The sequence below is a fragment of the Augochlora pura genome, chromosome 7, assembly GCF_028453695.1.
Source record: "Augochlora pura isolate Apur16 chromosome 7, APUR_v2.2.1, whole genome shotgun sequence".
NCBI lineage: Eukaryota > Metazoa > Arthropoda > Insecta > Hymenoptera > Halictidae > Augochlora > Augochlora pura.
In genome coordinates this window covers 29,359,890-29,385,286 of record NC_135778.1, presented here as the reverse complement: position 1 = coordinate 29,385,286, position 25,397 = coordinate 29,359,890, and the positions used below count along the sequence as shown (strand labels likewise).

Below are 25,397 nucleotides of genomic sequence, written 5' to 3'. Positions count from 1 at the left end.
CAATTTTCGTCAATTAAAACGATGTGCAATCGGTAATTATTTTCTGCATTAATTTATCGGATTTGTAGGATCTCCTGTGCCATGGCCCCCTTTCTGGTTACAATCAAATTTACAGTAAAAAATTTAACAAGCGGCGATTATTTAAACATATTTATTAAACTACACCTCGGTAAATTTGTTTAAATTATTACGGGTGGAGAAAGGCCTATGGTCAAAAATCAAGAAATCTTACTCTACAAATAAATTTACATCAATCGATACAATTTGTTAATTAAGCTGTTATTAAAAATAACGCAGGTTCCATTATACATCGTTAACGCATTGACTATTAACATCAGCGATACGTACAAAATGATTAATTAACCACGATGTTTTATTAATCTTCTACATATATTAAATCGAACCGCACGCAAATAAATTTTTAACATCATCGTTTCGTTAATAATATTTCAAAATAAAATTGATTGTCCGACTTTTCTCGAAACTTGAACAGAATTTTAATTATACTCTTTATCTGATGCACCAGTCAATGCGTCGATAGTGCAGGAACGCTGGCTCCCTTTTCGAGGATAAAACCGATTTCGAAGTTCGTTGTGAGAAATCTAAAGAACGAGCAAGTTTCCACATTCACTTACAGGTAAACACGATTAAATGTTCTGTCTTTTATCAGCTTCGGTATGTTACATTCTGAGACTAGCTTACACTGTGTGTCGTATAAAACGTAGTCCCGTTCAACGTTACAATTATACAGTATATTTTATAATAATAATAATAGTAATAATAATAATAATATATCGAGCCCCCTTAATCATTTGCCGTTTATCTTAAACGTTCCATCGACAACAGTTACATTATTTACAATTAATATATGCGTGTGGGTAGCTTTGTTTTTTTTGTTAAAGATATTATGTACATACATAAAACATGGTCCTATATGATTCATATGTATCGTTGCTGTGTATATGTATTTTACTCCTTAGCGCCGATAAATTCGCTATTTTGATCTTATTTATTTATTTATTTATTTATTCAAGGATATTTCCTTATCGTTAATAGTTCATTTTATTCTCTGTTAAGACAACGCACAAAGCATTCTGCTCCGGCCTTAAAAATCCACCGGGTCTTATCCTCGAGTACATTGACCCATCGACATTGGGGCTCTCCGATACTCGAGTACTTGGAGTACTCATTGCATCCAGAACTTCAGAACTTCTCAAATTTTCTCCTTTGATTTTGTAAATATCCCAGTACACTGATCTAAACGATGCCAGTACTCGGGTAATCAAGATCGTATTCTTGTACCAAAAGTGTTACGAATACTCGAGATACTCAAATACTCGAGTATTCTGATCTAAATTGAATATTTTGATATCTCGAGTATTCTGATCTATATTGAATATTCAGGTATTCTGATTCTTATCGAATACCCGGATATCAGGACACATTTAGATACTTGGATCTCGTTCGAGCATAGTACTCGAATATCGAGTAATAGCAATAGGCCCTAACAGATACCGAGCATCGTCGCCGCAACATTATATACACCAGATTCCCGTCGTTCCATCGAATTGCCGTAAAATTTCCAGATATTGTTCCACGTTGATTGATCGCGCGCTCTCAAAAAATATTACAGCAACCTATCCATTGATATTGCCATTAGATACCAACGTATTATACAATCGACTGTATTTACAAATCGTTTCCCTAAAATCCCCGAATTTGACCGTGAGTAATGCTGCCATGTGTCGATGGATCAATGTCCACGGGTCGTTCAATATCTTATCAATCGTTCAATTGTCGAGAAACCAATAATATCGTATACACGCTGTTTACCTCTGAAAAGAAACAACGATATCATGCGAACATTCAGCAATTTAAATAAAAAAAGAGTTTGTTTATTTCGAGGTTGTCTCTACAAAATAGTCAAATTTCCTAGTACAATTTAATTATGTATGTTAAACGCTTAACCGTGTTAACGATTCAACCCTGGAAGAATATCGTGCTTGCCCAGGAGGTTTTTTAAGGCAACTTTCCAATTAAACAGGACTCCACTATAACGTACTTATTGTCGTGCCTTCCATTCTGCATACGGACTACCGTATTGTTGCTCTCTATTCAACAAGCGATTCAAATCAATTTGGTCAATTCATAATTAGTATACGCACGCTTAATTATAAGTCGACCCCGACCGTCCCCACTCCATTTATCATCTATCAATTGTATAATATGCTGTTCGTAGGAATTTCAGAATTTTTTTCCCGCAAAAATTGGATACAGTTTTCCGTTCGAACGCAAACGCTTACCTTTACAAAAAAGCATTCTCAGGCATTCGCAACGAAATTATAATTCCTGAACGACAGCTTGCTTAAATACTTACGACGATTTGATTTCATCGATACCTTATCGTCGCTGATTATCATAATTTGATTAAATGAATTTTGCTGAAACGATCTTTTCGGAATTCTATCGTCGTTGATACTTTTTTTTTTATATAAGGGAAATACGCGTCTAAAAAATATTCTAAGGGTACAGAAAGTTCTGAAGAAATCCTTGACAAACTTCTTATAATAGTTTCTAGCACATTCGAATTGTTATTAATTAGTTATAAACGATTTTCTGATTTATGTGTCAATATCGAATATTAGCCATAATTCGCGCTGTATTATTTACGTGATTATTTACGCCAATTTGTCTAGTGGCAAAACGCCCAAATTGTTGGGCAAAGTGACCGACGGAGGAGAGTAGTCGGTAATTTTTTTGTACCCTCTGTATTGAAAACTTCGAGCCGATTTATAGAATATGTTATCGTTAATCGATGCATTACCCTTAACTGAACATTTCTGTAATCTCAGAATATTTTTTAAAACCACAAGAATCATCTGCAGTTGCAACAAACGTTCAATTTTCTCTATACTGGCAACAATAAATAGCTTTGCCGCGTGCAATAGATGCAGAAAATTCTCCTGAACATTTCTGTGGTTAAGCTGTTCGTTTACGTCTCCCTTTAAACAACGGAAGTGTGCTTGGACTTTGGCAACTCCAATGTTCGTCGAAGTCTTCATATACATGTAGCGTTAGGCATATTTTACGTTCTTTCGTAACTTTAGATTATTAACGTAATTTATTTATAGATTATTTAGCAATTATTTTATGTGATAATTATTTGAAAGGGCAGCTACCGAATCCGAATGAATTAAAAGAAAGGGAGATTTTTTTTTTCATAATTATACTACAGATTTCCAAAATTTTAACCCGAGTTCAAAATTGTCGTACTGCAGTTTTGATTTTGGTCAACTTCTTGCAATTCGTAAGCTCTCAGAAAAGAAATAGATTTTAAATGTTACCATTACATCTCATATGCAACAATGAAATAAACAATTATGAATCATGCGAGTTTGACGTTGCGTGAGTGCAGATATTATTTATACATCTGAATTTTCGGAAGACTTCTTTTATGTTAGTCCTTAAACTATTTTGCGAACGGCGTACATACTTATTGATAGTTGTTAACCTCTTAAACAATAAGAAATGATGAGTCTACGGTAACGTCGCGGTACTCAAATTTTCATCTCTGTGAATTTTTAACGCTTCAACCGTAAAAGTTGTACGCACAATTTTTCCGTCAAAAATTCTGCGAATCGTGTAACGATATTTCTTTCATGAAAGAAGTTATTTAGACGCGTCTAAATGTTTATAACGTTACAATAAAATATCATTGCATTCGTTAACGTTTGCAGAATTTTTTTGCGGAGATATCGTTCCGATAGCTGTTATGGTTGGAACGTGAAAAATGTCCAAAGTTTAGTCGGTTGTGAGAACGCAAAATAGATGTTGTAATTAGATTAATTTGTTAAGTAATCACGATATGAAAACTTATAGATATGAAGACCTCTCGTTGGCGGATCTAGCTGCAGTCCGTGCGATCATTCGTTGGTTGCTTATCGTATCAATCATGCTACCTATTTACAAAATTCTTTTCCCGAGGAAGTCCCTTGTATTTGGTCGCACACACTGACTATAGTTCGCTCTAAATCGAAAAAAGGAAGACCTATATTTCTTCTCGGCGTGAGATTTCCTCCTTCAGTTATCATTTTACCCTTCAACCTTTGTCTTTCAATTCAATTCTTAACCTTTCAGTTCAACTACCCCATTGCCAAACCATTCTCATTTCAATAAAAAGAAATCTCTCATTAAAACTTACAGTCAACAACAATATTAATTCCACAAACAAATTACAGTCAAAACTTCGTCTAAAACAAACCAATCTGATCGAAAAACTACTTTGAATAATTAATCTGGCAAATTTTAAAAAATACAAAACATGCAATAAAGGAGAAATCTGTTTACCAAATTTTGCAACCATCTCGATACAGATAAAGCTAAAATAGTCGTAGCATAAACCACCATATACAAATAGCAAAATCTCGTCATTCAACAAATTCTCTACACCTTCCTATCTGTTTGTCATCTCTTATTTCTGCGCCTTTTTAGCTCCGGCACCATGTAATTTTTACAGCAGAAAGACCATGACCGAGAAGAGGAACGAAAATAGTATCGTGACCGACACTGAGAGTTGTTTAGGCTTAGCAGCGTTTATATTGACCCACGGGGGTGAAGACGACGGTAAAATCGGTGGCCTCTCCGTCCTGTGGCCTTCGTGGATGGTGCTACCCCCCATAATTTGCGTGGAGCTTAGATCGTCTTCGTTCCCAGCCGAATCGAAGTCGTCGAAGTTGTTTCCGTGCGGTCTCCTGCCTCCGTTGTTCTTCTTCCTTCCCTTTTGCATCGGCTTCTTACGAGATTTCAGGTCAGTGTTCTTTGCTATGGGGCTGGGTGTCGTTTCCACGGCGAGGAACAGTTCTATGTAATAAACACAATATTAATTAGAATACACCTTCCCCATGGTATTGAAAATTATTCCGAAATTCGAGGTTAAAAGCAGTCGGTAATTTCGACGTCATTTATGTTAAACCATTCACAAATTAGTTCCAACAGTTCCCGCTGAACGGTGTTCGAAATACACAGCGCGCAACACCTGGCGGGAAAATTCAAAACCAACTGGTAAATACTTTAGACGGTTCGCCACAATATGACGCCACCGTCTTATTTCGTTTGTAATTACCGACTGCTCTCCTCTGTCGGTCACGTTGCCCAACAGTTTGGGCGTTTTGCCACTGCACAATTTGGAATTTACATTGCTCTTTATGGAAAGTGAATCGTTTATAACTAATTAACAGCAACTGGAACCATCGAAAAATTATTACGAGTACATTGCCAGAGATCCCTTCTTCGACTTTCAATCATAAAACGCACGTATTATGCCTTCGATATTACAACATTTATATTACAAAATTAATCTTTTACGCGACGTATTCGACGGATTGAATTCGAATAATTACCAAATGTCGTAACTTTCGATAGAAACGAAATTTCGAGATACTTTCCGATCAAAAGTTGTTCAATTTTCTCGGATCTACGCGTCTCCGTATAAATTGTTAGAAATTTTGTTCTAGAGATTTATGTTATTTTGATTTATGTCGAGGATATGAAATATTGTCTAACGCTTCTCGTGTATCGCATCGAAGTTGTTGCAAATTAATATCGCAGGTACGCGCAAATAAGTATGGGAAGGGGGTTCGGACGACGTACGTGCTGTCGATGGCAGATTATTATTTACCTTGTAACCGTACGGTGCCGTCGGCCTTCCCGAGAGCGTTCTCGGACGAGCAAACGTACTCGCCGAAGTCCTTTTTTTCCAGGGAATTGACAGTGAGATTCATCTGCCGGGAGTAATCGTTCACCGCGGAGTCTGACATCACGTATTTGTCACTGGACAGCAGCTTTTCGTCTGCATCGAGAAACGTGGATATTGCGGTTTTTTTTAATTCTGCCGATCCTCAGAGTTTTCATCCGCGCCCGTTCATTTTGACGGAACGCCGTTGTCGCAAAAACCGACCGAAATAACGTGCCGAAGACCGCGCGTCGTTTCGACGTTTTCGAAAACAAAGATCGCCGCGAAAACGGATCCCAACGATTTATTAAACGTTCGAATGCAAATGCGTTTCAATACCTGGATTTCTGTACCATGTGTTCATGGCTAGCGGCGACGCTTCCACGCGACACCGTAGAACGACGTTGCTGCCGATCGGCGCCAACAGCAACTCGTCCTTCACCTGTATAACTGGTGGAACTGGAACAAAAGGATTGCTAATATTTAACGTTTGCTTGATTTATTTAGACCTCGGCACAGTTTTAAACGCGAATACAAGCTCTCTTCTATCGTGTTTCGCCTGTTCTTGCACTGGAATGGGGCCCCAGTAAGCTTATAAGTCCCTAGGAAGTTCGATCTTCTATAACTTCGTGAGAAAAAATCATAGGACAATGCAATCGGGCTCATTTTGAAGCGCAAAGCATCTAGTTTGAACGTTAGTAACGGTTTTCTATCAAAACATTTTTTGGTGCCAGGAAGTAATTTGGAATAGAGGGATGATCGTATTCTCGAACAGTCTACAACCTTGTATATCCCTAGGAAGTTTAATCGCCTATATCTCCGTGAAAAAAAATCGTACAGACGTCTACCTAGACTCATTATTTTAAAGCGAAACTTCAGCTTTTGACTCCTGTAGACTATTTTTTCCTACGATGCTTTTATACTTTTCTACAAGTTAGAAAACTAACGCACCACCGTCCCGTTATCTTCAATCCAAAGTTTCACAAGTTTGAACGTATGTACAGCGTGTAAAAAATATATCCTTACGGTGAAAACCACCTCGAGCTTCGAGAACAAAGTGTCCTCTTTGAAACGACGAGTCGACGAAATCGTTTGTGGAATTTACGAGTCGTTCGTGGACCATTAAAAATGTCTGCCCGCCGGCAGCGTGAACGTTTTCACCGCGGCGGGCGGATTTTCGATATTTCGAGTGGTTGCAAAACCGCGCGGCTGTTTGCAAACATCATAAAATCAGGATTCAACGGTGTAGGGCGGCCGCGGCGCCGTTGACACAAGCCGAGACGGTCCGTATAAATCGGTGCGCCGCTATGAAATAAGAAGAGCTGTATCATGGTTAAAACACAAGGTTCTCGGAGTAGGTGAATTACCGCACTGGCTGGCTGATCAAATATTTACCTGTCGGCGACGACGTGGATAAATCGCCGACTTGAAAAGGTAATTTCATAGTAATTTATCCGACGGTTAATATTGAACGCGACGAAAACATAATTAATAGTTGCACGCTCCCTTAACGCTACTAAACACGCCGCTCCGCGCGTCTCTATACTTTCAGCGATACGTTGCAACTTTTTACTCGCAACTGTTCGCGAATGTTCAACGCCCTGCACCACTCTACGGCTAGAAAATATATTAACCCTTTCCCATTCTTTTTATTCACAAAATACCAGAACTTTATTAATCGAACATATCCGCTAGCCAATTTTACACTACATATTTTTATCGTTTTACATTGCATGTGGATCGTTCATTTTGAAAATGGAAAAGTCTATTTTTTTATTATTTTTTAAAAATTAATGGTTAGCATAATAGTCGGTTTAAAAATATAAATTAATTATATCGTCTCCGGCAATGTTTCTACTAATTTATCAACGCATAATTTGATTATATATATCTTTTAGGCGAGTTTAATTAACATAATCTACATCTACGAACCGCAAAGGGACTTATAAATCACTGTTAACGTTTTATAATTTTATAACACTCTCTATATTTATTATTTAAACTAAACCATTACCATGATGAATTTCTACGTAATTTCTTTCAGATTGGATATTAGCTAGTTATAAATAAAAAGTTTACACTAAAGTCGTCATACCTTATTTTATTTTTTAAACATGAACTATTTTTAAAATAAATTATCCGGATGTTTGTAGACGTTTTTATTGTATGCGCGTATTATGCCTATAGTTCGCCCAATGAATAATTAAGAATATAAATATATATTCTGCAGTAGTTGAACACAGATACCGGTGATTGGCCGGTGTATTTGCGCGCGGTTGGCGGGATTTAGTGTGTTGCAAGTTATTTACGTGGGATGACTTGATGTTTTCAGGCAGGAGGCCATGATGTCGCAACGGGGGGAACTAGAAAGCGAGAGCGACAGCGAGTGCGTAATTAAAGCAACGTAAACACGGGGGTGTTCGATGCTATACTATGATTCCGGGATTAGGGACCGACCTGTACACTGTGTGTGCTACAATTACTTTACCAGTGCCATTTGATTCGTGAACAACGGATATACTGCGCGCCGTTAACCGAACGGCCCGATTCTCGTTTGTACTTCCGGGCCTTGCTCGACCTTTTACCATCTACGAAAATTATGAAAAATGTTCATTCGTCGCTCAATTATGCGTATCATTAAATATAAACAATTTCTACGTGGTATCGCGGCTCAAGTACAATGTTCTCTATTTTCAAATCGTTATATCTTCGGTAAAAATAATTGTATAATGATCTGTACCATCTGGATCGATTTTAAAAAGCCTCGATCATAATCTCTGTAGATCATTTGCAATTGAAAATATTTTGACATCGGTGAAATGCAAAATTTTTCATCCTTCGCTTTCTCCTCCTCGGATAATTTTGTATTCAGATAATTTTCTAAAAAATTTTTTCTAGGATTAGAATTGTTATGGTTTTCAAGATTAGAGTGTCCACTTTAAATGACGTAAAAATTGTTGATCTACGATTTTTTCTTACTGCTTTAACGAAGTTTCTTGCGAGCGAGGTTGATGCGCGGAAAATTAATTTTGATGACCTTTGATTTCTATTCTGATTCTGATTTCGATCAGGGTTAGGATTCTTGTTCTATTTTTGATTAAGATTTTGCAATTATAACGAGTGATTTTTCTTTGCTATATTGTTGCAACAAGACGCGGAGTATGAATTTCGAAGTATGTATTTCGATTTTAATTGCGATTTTATATTCGATTTTAAATTTGATTTTATATTCGATTTTAAATTTGATTTTAAATTCGATCTGAAATCTTATTTTAATTGCGATTTTAAATTTGATTTTAAATTTGATTTTAAATACAATTTTAATTGCTATTTTAAATTCGATTTAAAGTTGATTTTAAATACAGTTTTAACTGCGATTTTAATTTCGATTATAAATTCGATTTTAAATACAATTTTAATTGTGATTTTAAATTAAATTTTAAATTCGACCTTATTGTTGCTTTTAACGTCGATTTTAATTTAGATTTTAAATTCGGCTTTAATGTCGATTTCAAATTCGATTTCGTTTCGATGTTTTCTTCGACGCAGGCGCGAAGTTCTAATTAAGAGTTGCTATATCCAGAGTGTCCTCCTCCTGCTTAATACCAATCGACGTATCGTAACTTTACGGGAAACGGCAGACTTCGAATGGATGTGACTGAGAGGATTGCGGGCCGACTTTCGCAAAGTAAGGAACTGCACGGCACACCCCGCACTGCACACCTGTATGTTCCACGTAGAGACGGCTTACCGTGAAACCGTAAGCACTTGAACCGTTCCACGCCTTCCTCGAATTTCCCTAGACTTCCCGTCGGAATTTTGTTTCGAGCCCAACAACTATTCCGAAATCCTCCATCATCCTCTATCTTGCCATTTTTAACATACTCCCATTGTGATTTCGTTTCACGAACAATACTTGTAAATATCGTAGGCGACTCGATTTTATTTATAAATTGGAAGATGTAATTTTTAGGTTAATCTTGATTCCTCGAATTTCAATATATTTGAGGTGAAAATAGCAACTTTATTCAAATTCGTAAAATGCGACGAGTCATATGTAATTTTGTTGTTTAAAATTTCCTTTCGACGATTTTATTACAGAACGTAAATAAAAACATTTTCTCTCAGTTTTATTACGAATTTAAAAAACGATATTTAATCTCGAATTTTGACTATAAGTAACAACTTTGATTGAATACTAATGCTATACCTGCAATAATTTTATAAAATCTTTTCACTGTCGTGTAATTAGGTTAAAACACGAATTTAAATCAAACAGTAACAATTCTATAAATACGATCGCTACGTTTATTTAATTATAATATAGAAAACGTTAACGACACCATATTCGCGAAACGGCTAGGGGCCGTTTAGGCTAACGGCAAACAATTAGTCGGAAGTTAATAGGCTGTCCCTGAAAAATGTAATTCCATCATTTCGATCATTGCTCCCTGATGCGTTAAATAAACCTGCCTCCGCCCCCCCGTTATTTAATGACCTGTTTCATGGCTACTTTGCGGATATTGTCGGTTTGCAATTAAAGCGGCCGTACACACGGGATACAAACGCCCGTTTAATTAGTATGAATAGGAAGACAGAGGGCACGATTAACATTTCTTGTCCCAATTCCGACTGTTGACTTGCTTCCGCCACTGTGCGCGTTCAATCCGCCCAAAAATTCAATTAACGGCGAACGTGTTTTATTAACAAATCGACGCGGCACTTGGTAGCATTAAATGGCGCGCGTCTAATTAAACAATTGCTGGAGCCAAGTCGTGCGCTTTAGCAAGCTGGAAAATTTCCATGTAGGAAAAATTGGAAGTTGGAAAATTATGGGCAAGAAAATTAGCGAAAGAATTGGCAAGAGAATTAGTAAGGAAATTTGTGAAGCGGGAAAATTCGCAATAAGAAAATTTGCAAGCTAGAAAATTCGTAATAACAAATTTTACAAGCAAGAATATTCGCAATAAAAATTTATAAGTAAGAAAATTCGCAATAAGAAAATCCGCAATAAGATAATTCACAATAAGAAAATCCACAATAAGAAAATCAGCAAAAGGAAAATTCGCAAGCAAGAAAATTCGCGTGAAGATAATTTGTTGAGTCGGCTAAATTGCATGAATAATAATTTTAGTTTCCGAGCATGAATTCTGCCAATTAGCAGCTATAGTGACCGGTTATGCGCGGGTACGTAGAGACGTGACATGTAATACGTACAGTGGACGACGACGGAATAACGTTTGCTGACCGTCGGACGCACATTGTTGCTGGCTATGCAAAGATACGTGCCCATCTCCTGTCTGAGGATGCCGTTCAGTTCCAGGATTTCACCTTCGTACATTGACACCTCTGAAAGAAGGACAGATTTCATCATTTTAGTTCACGTAGACGGTCAGATTCTGTTTCACCGTCTTCAGCAGCCTTAAATGTCCCTATGCTTTTTAGCTTACTATAGCTTTCTGAACAAAAATCGAACGATGGCCTAACCAGGCTCATTTTGAAGGGCGAAGCCTCTAGTTTCGAACTCCCTAATTGTTTCATTAAGATAATTTTTTTTCTTTAGGGGAGGCATAGGAAAGAGAAAGGATCGTTTTCATCTTGAATATTTTGCAAACCTGTGTATTCCTTAGAAGCTGGAGCTGCTGTAATTTTGTGAGAAAAAATCGATCTAACTAAGCTCATTTTAAAGAGCAAAGACTCTAGCTTCGAACACCGTCAACCATTTATTCTAAATAAATTTCTTCCACCATTTATCAACCAGTAAATCGAACTCCTCCGTAAGCCCCTTTTTCTCTAGAAGTATTTTCTACTTTCATCCGCTCGCGCAACTTTTCCATTGCTTTAATAAATTTACAGCCACGATTTTCGGATCGCCCTGTACAGACCCATGTGGCGTCCACCTATCCGGCAATAAATGCCGCCGTAAAACGTCCCACCCACACGCATTTACAACGAAATGTAAATCCCTGTCCACAAGGTAATTAATTAACGACAATGACCAGCGAGACAATCGATTATCCCCGCATCGACGCGACATCTTGCGCAGCGAGGAAAAATATTTCCCCGTGAAAAAAAGAAAAAGAAGTATTTCCCCCGTCGAATTTTCTCGAAACATCGCCGAACGATCGTCGTTCTCGCGATTTTTTTTTCCGGTGTCGATATACACGAAAGTATAACGTATGAAAACGGGCTCACGGAAATATCTAATAACTACCGCCATTTTTTGACGTAGCAGCTTTTCAAAAATTGATACAGAAAGCCGAACGACTCCTCCACGTTTCTGGAAAAAAAAAAAGAAACGGGCGACTTTTCCGTTCGGCGATCAGGCGCGAAAAAAGAATCGGCAAAGTTTGCCTATCGACGAAACGCGATTCGCGTCTGCGAAGCGAGCCGGTATTTTATGGCTTATGATTTTAATTAACTCCGTTTAATCCGTTCAACGACGCGGAAGGAATATCGCGGGTTAGAGAGAAGGTTTACCAGCTCTCCGGAGCAATTCCCTCGCTTTACCTTGTGATTTGTTCCAACAGACATCTCTATTCACACCGTTAAGCCCGGCGAATCCTTTCTTAACTCGATCAGCCCCCCCCATCAAACTTTCAGATAATGTTTCTCTTTTCAGACTTTCTACCCCCTCGAATCGAACCATTTTTTTTTTTCAACGCTGCCACTCCGCGGGATTATCGTCGAACAAAGGAAAACCATACTCGAGACTTAATTAAAAATTCGGGAACAGACTTTCGAACGGTGAGCCTCCTCTTAAATTTTTATCGTAGAAATTGGATGGTCTATCGAGATGGTTCTTTTTTTTAATGTTAATCGACAAGGTCTGATTTGTAGCAAAGATATTTTTCTTCGTGGAAAAATTATACTCGCAACGTTTTCAATTGTAAACATAATTTTGTAGTGCCGATTTGAGATTGTTATGGAAATCGACCGAGTTTAGGAATCTTTATTTTAAAAACTATATGTTCGATCGAGATGGCTCCTTTTTTATTTGAATCAGAAAGGTTCAATTTACGGTAAAAATATTTTTCTCAGTGGAGAAATTTATATTTGCAACGTTCTAAATTATGTAAATAACTTTAAAGTGTCGATTTGAGATTTTTATGGAAACCGTCTGAGTTTAGGAATTTTTATTATAAAAACTGTATGCTCGATCGAGATGGCTCCTTTTTTACTCTAATCGACAAAGTTCAATTTGCGATAAAAGTAACTTTTTCGATCGAAATATTGTGCTAAGATTCGAGAAACCTTACCTCTCTTCTTTCCATCTTCTCTAAGAACGATCTTCTGCCCGTCCTCTCGCTTCCACGTGACTGTTGGTTGCGGTGAGCCGGTGGCAACGCATTTCAACTTTATATTGCCACCTTCGTACGTTATCATACCTTTGGCAGACTCGTCATCGACTATATCCGGAGGTATCAGCACCTCCATGTACCCTTTCTGGAATATATACATCAAACAAATTTTGTATTTCAATTCTCGTCCTGTGATTCCTCGAACAAAACTGTTCAAATTCGAGGCGCTCTAACTTTGCGATAAAAAATTGTAGAATGACCAAATTAGGCTTGTTTCAAAGAGCAAGGTTCATAGTTTCGGAAACCCTAATTTGTTATTCTCAAATACTGAACCGTAGCAATGAAACGATAAAGCAAATACTGTCCTTCTGCAGCCATTGTAACTCCGTTAAAACAAAACATGGAACAATTATCAAAAGAAGTTTTCAAAAGCGTTGTTCAAAAGAACAAAAAGTTCTTGGTCTTATTTTAAAGCTCGAGGCCTCCACTTTCGATCAGTATAAATTATTTTATCTTTCGGTTCAGTTTGTACTAAATAGCAGATAGAATAGAAGAAATGACACAGACGTCGTAAATCCAGAAATCTTAAATATAACTAGAGAATTCAACCTACCATAATTTCCTAAAAAATGATCGTACAACAATGTACCTAGACTCATCTTAAAGCCTGAAATCTCTACTTTCGATATCCATGAATGATGTTTTTATAACTGACAAATTATCAACCAGAAGAATTAATTCTCCCTCGTCAACTTTCCCTCTTTCATATTCTATATTCAATCGTCCCTTAAAAGTTTAACAAATTTTCCTGGCGACCGAAATCGCCGTGAGAAGACGCCTTAAAGCCCGCCGTTTGCAACAATATCCACGAATTCAGTCTAGGATTTACCGGCGACGGTTTGTCACAATTAGGATCGCGCCGGTTTGTTTCTCGATTTTCGGGCCGCGTCCAGATCGCTAAATAATTGAAATCAAATTGAGAATTAATTAAAGGCGGGTACTCGATGGCCCGTATAAGTAATTATCCTTTTTCCACCGGGCAGCAGGAGCGCGCCGGACTACTTTCCCTCTGAATTAATTGTGTGGAGTAACTGCGTAGAAACTGCATTACGCCGGCAGGAGAGGCTGTGCAAAGGGTTGCGCCGAGGGTTTCGTTCTAGAGCGGAAAATTATCATCGCGCCGCGGCCTGAATGCGTGCAGCGCGCGCGTTTCCACAGCGCGCGTTCAGCGCAGCGCCGGAGCGGGAACCGCGAGTCATTTTAATAATCGGTGTGCGTGGCAAATGTGACGTCACATCTCCCGACGATAATTGCACGGCCAGGTGACGACACGGCGTACAGCTGTTTTTTTCTAAGAATTTCGAGGATTCCGCCAAATTTCTTAGCGCAACTTCGTGCTAAAAGATTCCGAGAGATCCTACGGAACGAACTCGAGCGAATTTTTTCAACGATTTAAACATTTAAAGACGCTAAACATTTTCAATTTCAACTTTAGACATCCAACGATTTTTATGTTTAAATAATAACAGTCTCGCTGGGATTTCTTACAAAAAACATTTTACAATTCTCTCGAGTAAAATGTAATAAATTATGTAAATATCGTAAGTGTTTAATAACATTGAACCGAGTTTGAATAATGTTTAAAAGACCGAGATACTTGTTTCGATTTCCTCGACTCTGATTTGTAACGATGTATTTCGGAAAATTGGAGGTTAGAAATGAAATGTAGGCCGGCCATGTGACAGAGCACGGACTGTAGTATATGGAGAGCTATAGTGATTAACTTTGAGCGGTTCGCGCGAACGGAGGGTCCGGGTATCTTCCGGGTATCTACGAAACTTGCGGGTTTGTGAGATCCCAGCCGCGAGAATTCCGGCTCTCTATGATACATTATTTTGTTTTAGGCTGGATTAGACTTTAGATTATATTTCTATACATGTGTGTACGGGCGCGCGTGTGTGTATTAGTGTGTGTTGAAGGTTCCAGGATTGCAAGGTCGCGGTCATGTAATACCTCGCACAAATACACCAGGATTAAGGACGGTATCCTGCTTGCGGACCTAAGCACATGCACACCTAGCTTGTATAGAATTAACGGACTAAAGTTTCGTGAATCCAGTTAACATGTTACGATCCATGGCGTCGTAGTCGAGATAAGACAACGATTGGATTATAGTGATACGATCATGCCCGCGCTCTTACAGAAACTTTTCGAAATTTTCCTATTTAATTTGCTCGCGTCGCTCGACCATTATCGCGCTGATCGAAAAAGCGACTCACGCCGCCCGGAAACGGAGAGTTCGAGCTTTAAAATGACGCTAAGTACGCGGAGATGCTATTTTTTTTTATGGGAATCACCGTGGTCTCGATTTCGTTAACTTCGCGGTAATATACGAGTTTCAGAAATTTCCGAGTACGCGGTGCAGTGTCCACCTTTTCGCGAGATCACTAATATAGGAATGTTTTAAATAAAAAATAAATCATGGTTATAGAACGTAGAGACTTCAAGCTTTAAAATGAGGCTAAGAAAATGGAGATGCAATTCTTTTCATGGGAATTACCAGGGTTTAAATTTCGTAAACTTCGCGGAAATATTCGAGTTTCAGAAATATTCAGATACACAATGCACTGTCCACTTTCCTACTACAATTCTGACACGTCAATATTTTAAATAAAAAGATATAGTACGGTCGTCGAAAGTGCAAACTTCAAGCTTTAAAACGAGCCTAAGAACATTGTTGCACGATCTTTTCTCACGAAGTTACAATAAGTCAAACTTCCTAAGGACATTTGAGGTTAGAAAGGCCTTTCTCTACAATCCTTTCGAATCTCTAATACAAAGATATAAAAGAAAGCTTAGACTATATAAAACTATAAACCTAGCTCTTTAAAGCAAGCCCAAATAAATCGTTCTCCGATTTTTTTCCCCAAAGTTCCAACATTCAAATCGTCAACGAAGGACCATGATTATTTCACGGGAGATACAGGAATTTCTTTTCTGTCGAAAATAATAAAACAACGCAGCGACATTTCATTATGTTTGTAGCTATTTATCGCAGATGTTGCGAACACCAGATTTGTACGCCGGTGTAGACAGCCTTTGGGTATCCGATACCGGTAATAATTAAACGGAAGTATCCATCTAATTAATTGTATAATTAAATGAAGTTCGAAATGCAATCAGGCGGGGAGGGGGCTCGGCGGCCATCGTGCAAATGATTATCGTTTGAACTATTCCCGTATAAAACATTGGTTAGTTTGACGGCACGCAGGTAACAACATGCCGCGCGGAGCCGAGTACGGCCCCGTAGACTAATGCATGTAATGCGACGCAGCTATTTCGGCCACAATAAATGCATGAGTATGCCTGTTAGCGATACCACAACCCTCGATATAGTACGCCCACGATGCCCTGTTAACCTCCTGCTTTCGTTCCACCGCGATCTTCCATCTTTCTGATCATTCTGCCTCATTTGTTGTTCGATCATTTTCCAGGAAACCAATTCTCCACACTTCGCAATATATATACATATGTAATTTATTTTCTTTTATAGATATATTTTATATAACTTTCTTTATTACATATATCTACTTTATTTTAATTTATATATATATCCATTTTATTTTATTTCATTTTATATATACATATAATGTATTTATGTATGTATAACAGTTATTATTTATATATTATTGTACATATTATACATGAGTAATCTGTATAATCAGTATTGTAAAACTGGAAATGATGACTGTTGACTTTTCACTAATCCTTTTTATATGTATAATATTATATTTTATATAATATTATATAATTCTATATAATTAAATCATATATTATATATATAATTTAAAAAGTATTGTATTGAATACTTCAGCATATTAATATTGTATGAATGATTAATAATATAAAATTATAATGAATATGATTAATGCAATATTGTATGATTGTATGATAACATAATGATTAAGTATATAAATAGTAACTGCTATATGCGTAAAGAAGTTTAGTAAAAAGTCGACAGTTATGATTTTTAGTTCAACGATTTTGAAATCGGAGTAAGAGGCGATGGGATCGTCTGCAACGGGAATAGAAATCTATACCTGACTTCTCATGGGGTCCGTGTTCACCTGGCACATATAGGCACCCGAGTCATTCTTTTGAACGTTCATCACGTGCAGCTTCCACGTGTTGTGCCCATTATGCGTGACTGAAAGACGCGGGTTGTGCGCCACCCGCTGCTTGTGAATTGCCAGGATAGCTCTTGAATCAGACTTTATCCAGGCCACCTGTGAAAACGTTTCGAAATTTACTAGTCATCCCATTAATCCACCGTCTCCTCGAGAATCCGCCGTTTTAGCACGACCAATTATCATTCACGTTGTTTATGATACACTGCTCAACGTCTGAACTGTTTCGCTTATTACCAGAGTAGTATTTAACTTAATTCAATCGGATTTAATTTAAACGAACTTAATTTAATTTAATTCGATTTAATTTAATTCGATTCAATTTAATTCGATTAGATTCAATTTAACCCTTTCACTCCGTTTGAAATATGAAGATGGACAAATCTGGATTTTCTTTTTCTTCAAAATTATTCTAAATGGTATACAATGTAGATTATAACAAAAAAACTATAATAGCTTGCAAACTTTCAACGCAAATAAACAGAGCGTCACTATCCAACGCAAATAAATGAATTCAATGAATAGAACGATTGATTTGACAAATTAATATTGCAAAAAATTGTCTCTCATCTATAAATTTTGACTCTTCGAAGTAGTATCGATTTTTTAAAAGGTTTTTTTTCACAAAGTTGCATACGTCTTCGTTATTTCTGAACGATCGTGGGACATTTTCGAGCGGTTCTTTTTTTCCGGCGACGTTGAAAAAACAGGCGACAAGAGGCCAAGCGGAATTCGCTGCGACTCCGCGGGCTTACCAGAATTGAAAATTCGCCCGTTTGATCCTTTGAATGTTTTCTCGGGTAAACTTTCATTAAATTCCCGCTTAGAGGGAGATGACCGCGTGTGCAATAAAAAATGCCGATTTCTTTTTTCTCCGCCGTTCTGACCCGCCGGAACCGGCGCGATCGCGCGCAGTCTTCGTAAAAAAGAATTCGGATTCCCGTGGAGGGCGCAAGGAGAAGTTTAATTTCATTTTTTTTTTTAGAAATTTTTCGAACTGCAAGGCGCGTTTTAATTAGTTTCTTTATTTGATGTTGCTTCGAGCACTCCCCGTAAAAAATTCTTTCGTGCGGAGAAGACCTTTTCCTCGTTCATAGTTACCTTGTATGGTTGCAGATGATTGACGATGCACGTAAAAAAAACGTCGCGTCCCTGGGTCACCGTGTGATTCTCTAAAGGGGCTAAGAACTCTGGCAGTACATCCGGAGCTATTTGGCCTGGAACATAAGTTCGAACAACGTTAGAATAAAAGTAGCCCGCGGGGCGACGAAAGTAGACGCTTCGAGCTATAAAACGAGCCTAGATACATTGTTGCACAACTTTCTGGCACGTAGATACGGTAGCTCGAATACTGCGAACTACCTGGATTCCGCGAAGTCGTTAACCGAAAAACGCATCCCTGCTTCTCCGTCTGATACATAGCGGGAAAGTTTCTAAATAAAAGGATCCTCAAAGACGGTCAAAAGTAGAGGCTTTCAGCTTCAGAATAAGCTAAGGTGGATCGTCGTACGATCTTTTTTTTTTCCACCGAGTAACAAAAGCTCAAATCTATTAAATTTCACGAAGCCATTTAGTCGAGCAACATTTTAGAAGAAAGACCTGTTGTCTTCGCTTCCCGATTCGCCATTTCGTGCACGATTATGCTAATATAATAACGCTCGCCAAGATAAAGCTGGAGATTCCAAGCTTCAAAATCGGCTAAGGAACATAATCGTACGACGACCTTTCACGAAGTTACAGCAGTTTAAATTTCCCAGGGACGCACAAGTTTACAAAATCCTCGAGAAAGGTCAACCTTTCGCCGTCTCGTTTTACACGTAACCCGAGACTATTAAAAAAAAAATCGATCTTAGACTATCCGAAACTTTACTCCCCGCCCTTTAAAGCGTGCTTAGGCGGATCGTTCTCCGGTCTCCGATCCGGAAGCTACCGCACGTTAAACGTCGTCGATTTTCGCTGCGAGTTCACCGATCTGGCGAATCCCTCCCCCGAACGGAGGGAATCCGAGCGAGTTCCGGCGTTAATGCGAGTGTTAAAATCACTGTGGGAAATCGGTAACGAATCCCCGGGCGAGCGCATTCCAGCGCGGACGATTTTCCGTCGATATACATGCATGAATAAGCAGGTACTGTCGATTACATATTCAAGCTTCCTGCAGAAGGAGATTCCACCCCGCAGGCGTCGGACGGGGGATGGGCGAGAGTGGGGAGGGAGGGGTGTCTAGCGCCACGCCGCGGGACGGACAGAGATAAAGTAAGGAAAGAAAGGAGAGGGAACCCGGCATACCCAATTCACCCATATTCCCGTATCGAATTCTTCTATGCGTTCATGCAAGAAAGGCGATAAATGGAAAATTCTTGAGTCCTGCAGTCGTAATCTGGTTGTTCGGGAGCCGTTCTCATGCTAGAAATTTTACGATCACTCTAATCTTGCCCGCTCCGGAACGTTCCTCCCGGCTACCGGCACGGAAGAAAACGCAAGATTTTAATCCCGGAGGCAAAAAAAAAACCCGGATTCCATCATTCCACGGAATTTCTCCCTGCAACCTATAACACTTCACGAAAATATTTCCCCCGGATTCCCTCTGGTCGCCAGGCGGGGACTATGGAAACGGTCTTCATTTTTGCAAAATTTGTTTACAGAAAAGCGACGTCTATCTTTCTACTTCGCTCTTATGTTCGCGACGCTTCTGTCCGAGATGCTTCCCCGAGATAAATCCGAGCTGCGAGGAGGGTTGTCTCCTGTCCGCCATCTTGGATCGCGGCAGAAATCTCCGCGGTGCAGTTTCGCGCGCGTTGCATCGCCGCGTATTTTTCCTGGAATTATCGATTACAGATCGATTAATAATTTTGGCGGTTAGGCTGATTATTGGGCTGAATATTGTCTGGTTCTGCAGACAAAAATGGCGAATTCCCTGGGATATAAAGTGGAAATCGATCTCAAAAAAATGTCAGATCTCGAAGAATTTTTGTCGAGATCTGAAAATTCAGCGACTGTAAACCGAAACGATTAATAATCTCCCCGAGATGGAATCTGCCGGGGGAGTAAACTAGAAATCGGTTTTATTAGGGACAAGATGGCGGCCGCGGTAGGTGGTTACCGCCGTCGAAATTACAGGGAGTTTTCTATGGGGTTCTAGTCGAATATCTATCTGGATTTTCAGATCACGGTGGCTCCGTGCTAACTCGGAGAATTCCCAGGATTCCGTGGGGCGCGGGCGGAAAGCGAGAGGGGCGCGAAGGTTGTCTCGACGTTGGTTGAAAGACAAAGTACGGCCGGCGGAAGTTGCATCACGTGCGAGCGACTCTTTCTCTCTAGCGCCGCCGCTCGTGGAATCTTTTCTGTAAATACAGATTCTCGCCAAAGGCTACGCTCAGATATTTCGAAGACTTTTGTTACGGGCTCGAACAACGAACAGACCTCCGATTGTTCGACCGTGATGAAAGGTTAAAACGCTCGGCCGACGTTTCCTCGGGTTCGTCGACGCCCTCGTCTCTCTCTCTCTCTCTCTCTCTCTCTCTCTCTCTCGGCTCCCCTAACTCACTGACATTTTATTAACAACGTCCTAGCTCCGCCGAAGGAGACCCATCTCGATCTGCCAGCCAGAACATTTCTACAAAAGGTACCAACGGAAAAATCACTCGGGGATTTCAAAAGTAGGAACTTCAGGCTTTGAAACGAGTCTAGGATCGTTGTCCTGCGACTTTTTTCCACGATGTTACAGCAGGATGGATTCCCTAGACACGTTTTAATTTGATAAATTTCTGAGAGTGCGACATACTTCGTCTTCGGGGGGAAATTGCTACTGCAAAAGCGTTCGAAATGAAAAATGGCCTAAGCGAGTTAAAAGTAGAGATTCCAAGCTTCAAAACAAGCCTAAGAACATCGTCGCACGATCGCTCTTCACGGAGTTGCGACGAGTCGAACTTCCTAGGGACATATCGGTTTACAAAGGTCTCTGAAACGCGCGGTTCTTTACTCGGTCCGTCAAAATCGTCGGACAAAAATATTTGAAAAAAAAAAGAGAACCTAGCACTACCGTATCCTACAATGTTTGCTCTACGGTACGGGTCCGAGTAGATTGTTTCTCGATCGTTCGTTCCGAGGTTGCGCGCGATGTTAAAAATCACTTGAACCATCGGTTTAAAATTGCGGCGCATGTAACGATTCGTGTACACCGTTGCACATAGGGATAAAAGGATTTACGGAAACGGCGAACGGGTTCTGAAAACCGGGGCAAATATTTTATTGGAAATGTTGAGTGGTCGGAATTTCATTTCGCTGTCGAGGTGTGGGCGCGTTGGTGTGAATCACAGTGACAAGGGACCGATAGCAACTTCGGCTCGCGTTTCAAGTTCACGGGTGGGGGTGGGGGAGGGGGGGGGGGGGTGCCGGCGGCGCGCCTCTCCGCGCAGAAAGAACGACGGTGGATCCTTGTTAGGGGAGAAGGGAAGAATGGCCCTCTTCAGGATACTTATCAGATCGGAGCACGCGCCTATTGATTTTGGCTTAAACGGGGAATCCCACCAATAGATAGAAGTTAGAGCTGAGACGCGGGCCGGCCTCGTAATGCAAGTTTTTCTTCCCCTAAATCCCGTCAATCCGCGTCACTGTACTTGCCCCGGCAAATGAACATCTGCCCGGCGAGATTGCCCGCCAACTGCAACGACCGCCATTCCAAATTAACGATAATGTGCCCGGAACCGTTCCACATTGTTGCACGATCCACAAAATTGCTGCAAAAATTCTAGCAATTCTGAACGTAACGTTCTCTTCTTATTCTCAGGGATATGGATCAAAATTAAGCATACTGCAGCATAAGTCAAAGAAAATTAGGCGGGTTTTATGTCATCGCTTCGGCGAATTTCTATTTGTTTATACAATACGAACAATTGAATTTTCCACTTTTCCTCTTCGTGCATGGTTTCACTCCTCTTCGAAGGTTGAATTTGCGAATTTTTTCTTCGGAATTACTTGTCCAGTCGACTTCGCTCTTTTTTTATTCGAATCAGAAATGTCCATTTTATCATAAACAATTTTTCTATCGACAATTTGCAGGTAGGACGTTCCTATTTAAGAAATTAGTTCGAGATATCTCTTTCTGGCTATTTCGTAAAAATCATCGACGACCGATTCGATCGTTATCATACATAAATTAATCCTCGGGATTTGCTTTACAACAATCAAATTAATTAATTTAACAATGACAACACAAGACTGCGGATGTTCATGCAAAACAAACCTCATCCGCGCTAATTACAATATACAGAAACCGCGCTGGAATTTATCTCGTTTCTGAATAGTTTCAAGAACTTAAGAATAAACGCAACAGTGTTTATAAATTATTTATTTCATCGTTTATATCATTTTATAATTTCAATCATTTCCGTAACGAATGCAGAATAATATGTATACGAATGTTATTGTTACAACAATAAGTAACAAATTAATTATTAAGTAACTCTCTGTCGATGAGGCCAGGCGACTCCGAGAGAACCGTTCACAGTCGCCGGGCAATTAAATCGGTCGCCAAATTTTGGATTCGTTGGATCGAATCGTCCGAGAGCGGTCTCGAAGTAGCAAAGCAATATTAGAGTCCGGCGAAGCGTTCGTGAGAAATGGCAAAAATTTATATGCTGTTCGCGAGCGTTTTACTATTCGCATAGAAATCCTTCTAGAGTTACGCCTGGGGTCCTATGATAAAGGAGATCATCCTTTTTACGTCTTACACAGAGGATTCCTCGAATCCTATTGGTATTTCTATCCTCGAGGCGTGCCAATAGCGACTGCGAGACCCCGCGGCATCATAAATTCATCGCTAATGCAGCGCGCCAGGCGAAACTTGTCGGCCTGAAACGCGCATTTTTGCGAACTTACTCCTAAACAATGCTTAGCTATTCGAAACAGAGGGGGGGGTATGGGGGGGGGGGGGGGGTAGTGGTGGCAGGGGGTACACAAGCCGGGAAAACTTCGCCCGAACCGAGAAAAATAAAATAAACCCGTGCTGCCGGCGCGCGCGCGCCGCGGGGATTGTCTCGTTAGCATAATCTGCCAGCCCCGGAGAGACTGCCATACTTTTTCTTTCGCGTTCCTCTTTTTCCTCGCCTCCTTTTTTTTTTCTTTTTTTTCTTTTTCGCAACAATACGTCCCTCTCTTCCGCTGTCTGTGCGTCGCGCGCGCGCCCCGTTACAATATCGCCTTCTGGCGTCAAGAAATTCCGATTTCGGCGCCGATCGATTCTAACGGGTGTTCCGTTTCGATCGGGCCGCTGCTTCGATATGCCTACGAAACGGCTGGGAATATCGAACAACTTCTCCGAATGTAAGTTGTACGGTGTCGAGCGGATATTGAAGATAATTCGCGAGCTGCTACGCCATTTTCAAATTCGAACGTATCTTCATCGATTTTTGTGCCTAAATTATAATATTTTCATCGATTTCTCAGCAGAATTTTAAGCTGCGCCGATTTCATTGGCGAAATGCGCGAGATCTTCGATTTCGATCTGGGATGTGCAGGGTGTTCGAATTGGGTCGTTGTTCGTTCGGATATCTCGAAAAATGTCGCGGACAGAAATTCGACGGTTCGGCGAGCTCGCGCGGTGGTCGTTAGTTCGGCGGACACTTTCGAATTGCATAGTTAATTGGTCGAATGAATTATTTGTACTTTAATGTTCGAGCGATTATGGGAATTGGACTGTATCGGGGAGTAATGGGAATCGATCGGGCGCAATACGACACTGTAACGAAACAGTGGAACGTTATTGGACGCTAATCAAGTCGCCGTGACTGTTCACGGTTCAATTACGCTCCGACGTACTATTTGGCCACATTATGAGCGGGCTGTGATCACACCGTGACTAGAGCCCCCCATCCCAGTTCGCTATCTAATTCAATAGTTATGCTCCGGGAAGTTTCCCCTAACTTTTGATCATCTGATTCGAAACTTTCGAAGCTCAAAACTGCGCGACACCCACATTCGAAATATCGGCTTATCCACGCGGCTCTTACGAAATTATTCTCGCCGACATTTTCTGTTCAACAAACCGTTCCTAACGCCTCTGAAAAATTTCGCTAACACATTGTTGAGAACAATTGCTTTAATAAATAATTCGTTCAATCTTAGCATACAGATTATTTCCTTCACGAAGACAAGCGCTGATTTTCGAAATTATACTAATCGGCAACAGCGATAATTAGGTGATTGTTATTTACGTGAAAATAATCCTTATTCTCTGCTGAATAAGACAGTATACTTTCGCATTGCATTATTAATAAAAAAAAAAACATCGTTTAAAAATGTTCAAAGAGGACGCTTTCACCGAATGCAAAAATCCGTTTATTTTCATTTCGATTTCTCGCTTCAATAATTTCTGCCTATCGTTTCCGCAACCATGATACGAAATTAAACTATACTGTCTCATTTATTAGACTTCGCGGAACGATTTAACACAACGATTGACTCTATAGTCATCTTAGTTCCGTCGTAAACCGTTTTCGAACCTAAACGTGCCATTTCAAGAAATCAGATTTTCTCGAGAATGATTTGAGATTTCCCGAAAAAGCTTGCGGGATTCGAGTTCGGGACACTGGAATCTATAAAAAGAAACGTTGGATCGTTCGTAAGGTTCTCCTGTTTTCGAAGTGATCGTCGATTCCGTCGCGAAATCACGGTCCGACGCGCGCGGCTGTCGCCGAAGGGGTATCAAGAGCCGGACGGCAGCACGGACGATCGCCAGAGTTACGGCCAGGTATAGAGTTCGTCTGTTCGAGGTGTCGGTCGGTCCACCGTGTCCCAGCACGTGGCGACTATCTCGATCCGGTCGTCGCGATATATAAAAGAATTTTTGCAAACTCAAGGAGCTCGTAAATTTTACGAGAAACGTGGCGACTGGCCGCGGCGGCGCGGCCTGCTGACGGCTTACCGGACCGCTTGACTCGCGAACTTCCGCGCGTTAACCATCCGACCGCAACCATCCCCATCATTGCCCCGGGAAAACGGACATTTAAACGTAATTTTTTCGTGGACCCGCGCGTAAATCATCCGACCCCGTCATAATTTCGCGGTTGCGTCGCTCGTTATCACTGCGCGTGCACGGCGTTCGCGAACGGTACGCGCGGCTCGATAATGCAGAAGGGCCGGCCCGTTTACTATGATAATGCGACGGGATTTTCGCTTCTT

The 25,397-nt window shown here is 40.1% G+C and overlaps 1 protein-coding gene across 1 annotated transcript in view; it reads right to left on the bottom strand.

Annotated features, from left to right (window-relative positions):
- Positions 1-135: 135 nt before the first annotated feature.
- The window catches only part of Dip-lambda (Dpr-interacting protein lambda), a 135,758-nt gene continuing 110,496 nt past the window's right edge, over positions 136-25,397 (bottom strand). Inside the window, exons 3-9 of the mRNA XM_078187823.1 lie at positions 18,321-18,436; positions 17,133-17,318; positions 12,991-13,177; positions 10,949-11,080; positions 6,071-6,190; positions 5,678-5,848; positions 136-4,860 (exon numbers count right to left, since the gene is read on the bottom strand). Of these exons, the coding sequence (XP_078043949.1) occupies positions 4,511-4,860; positions 5,678-5,848; positions 6,071-6,190; positions 10,949-11,080; positions 12,991-13,177; positions 17,133-17,318; positions 18,321-18,436 (1,262 nt within the window). The 3' untranslated portion in view covers positions 136-4,510. The remainder of the gene's footprint in view (positions 4,861-5,677; positions 5,849-6,070; positions 6,191-10,948; positions 11,081-12,990; positions 13,178-17,132; positions 17,319-18,320; positions 18,437-25,397) is intronic.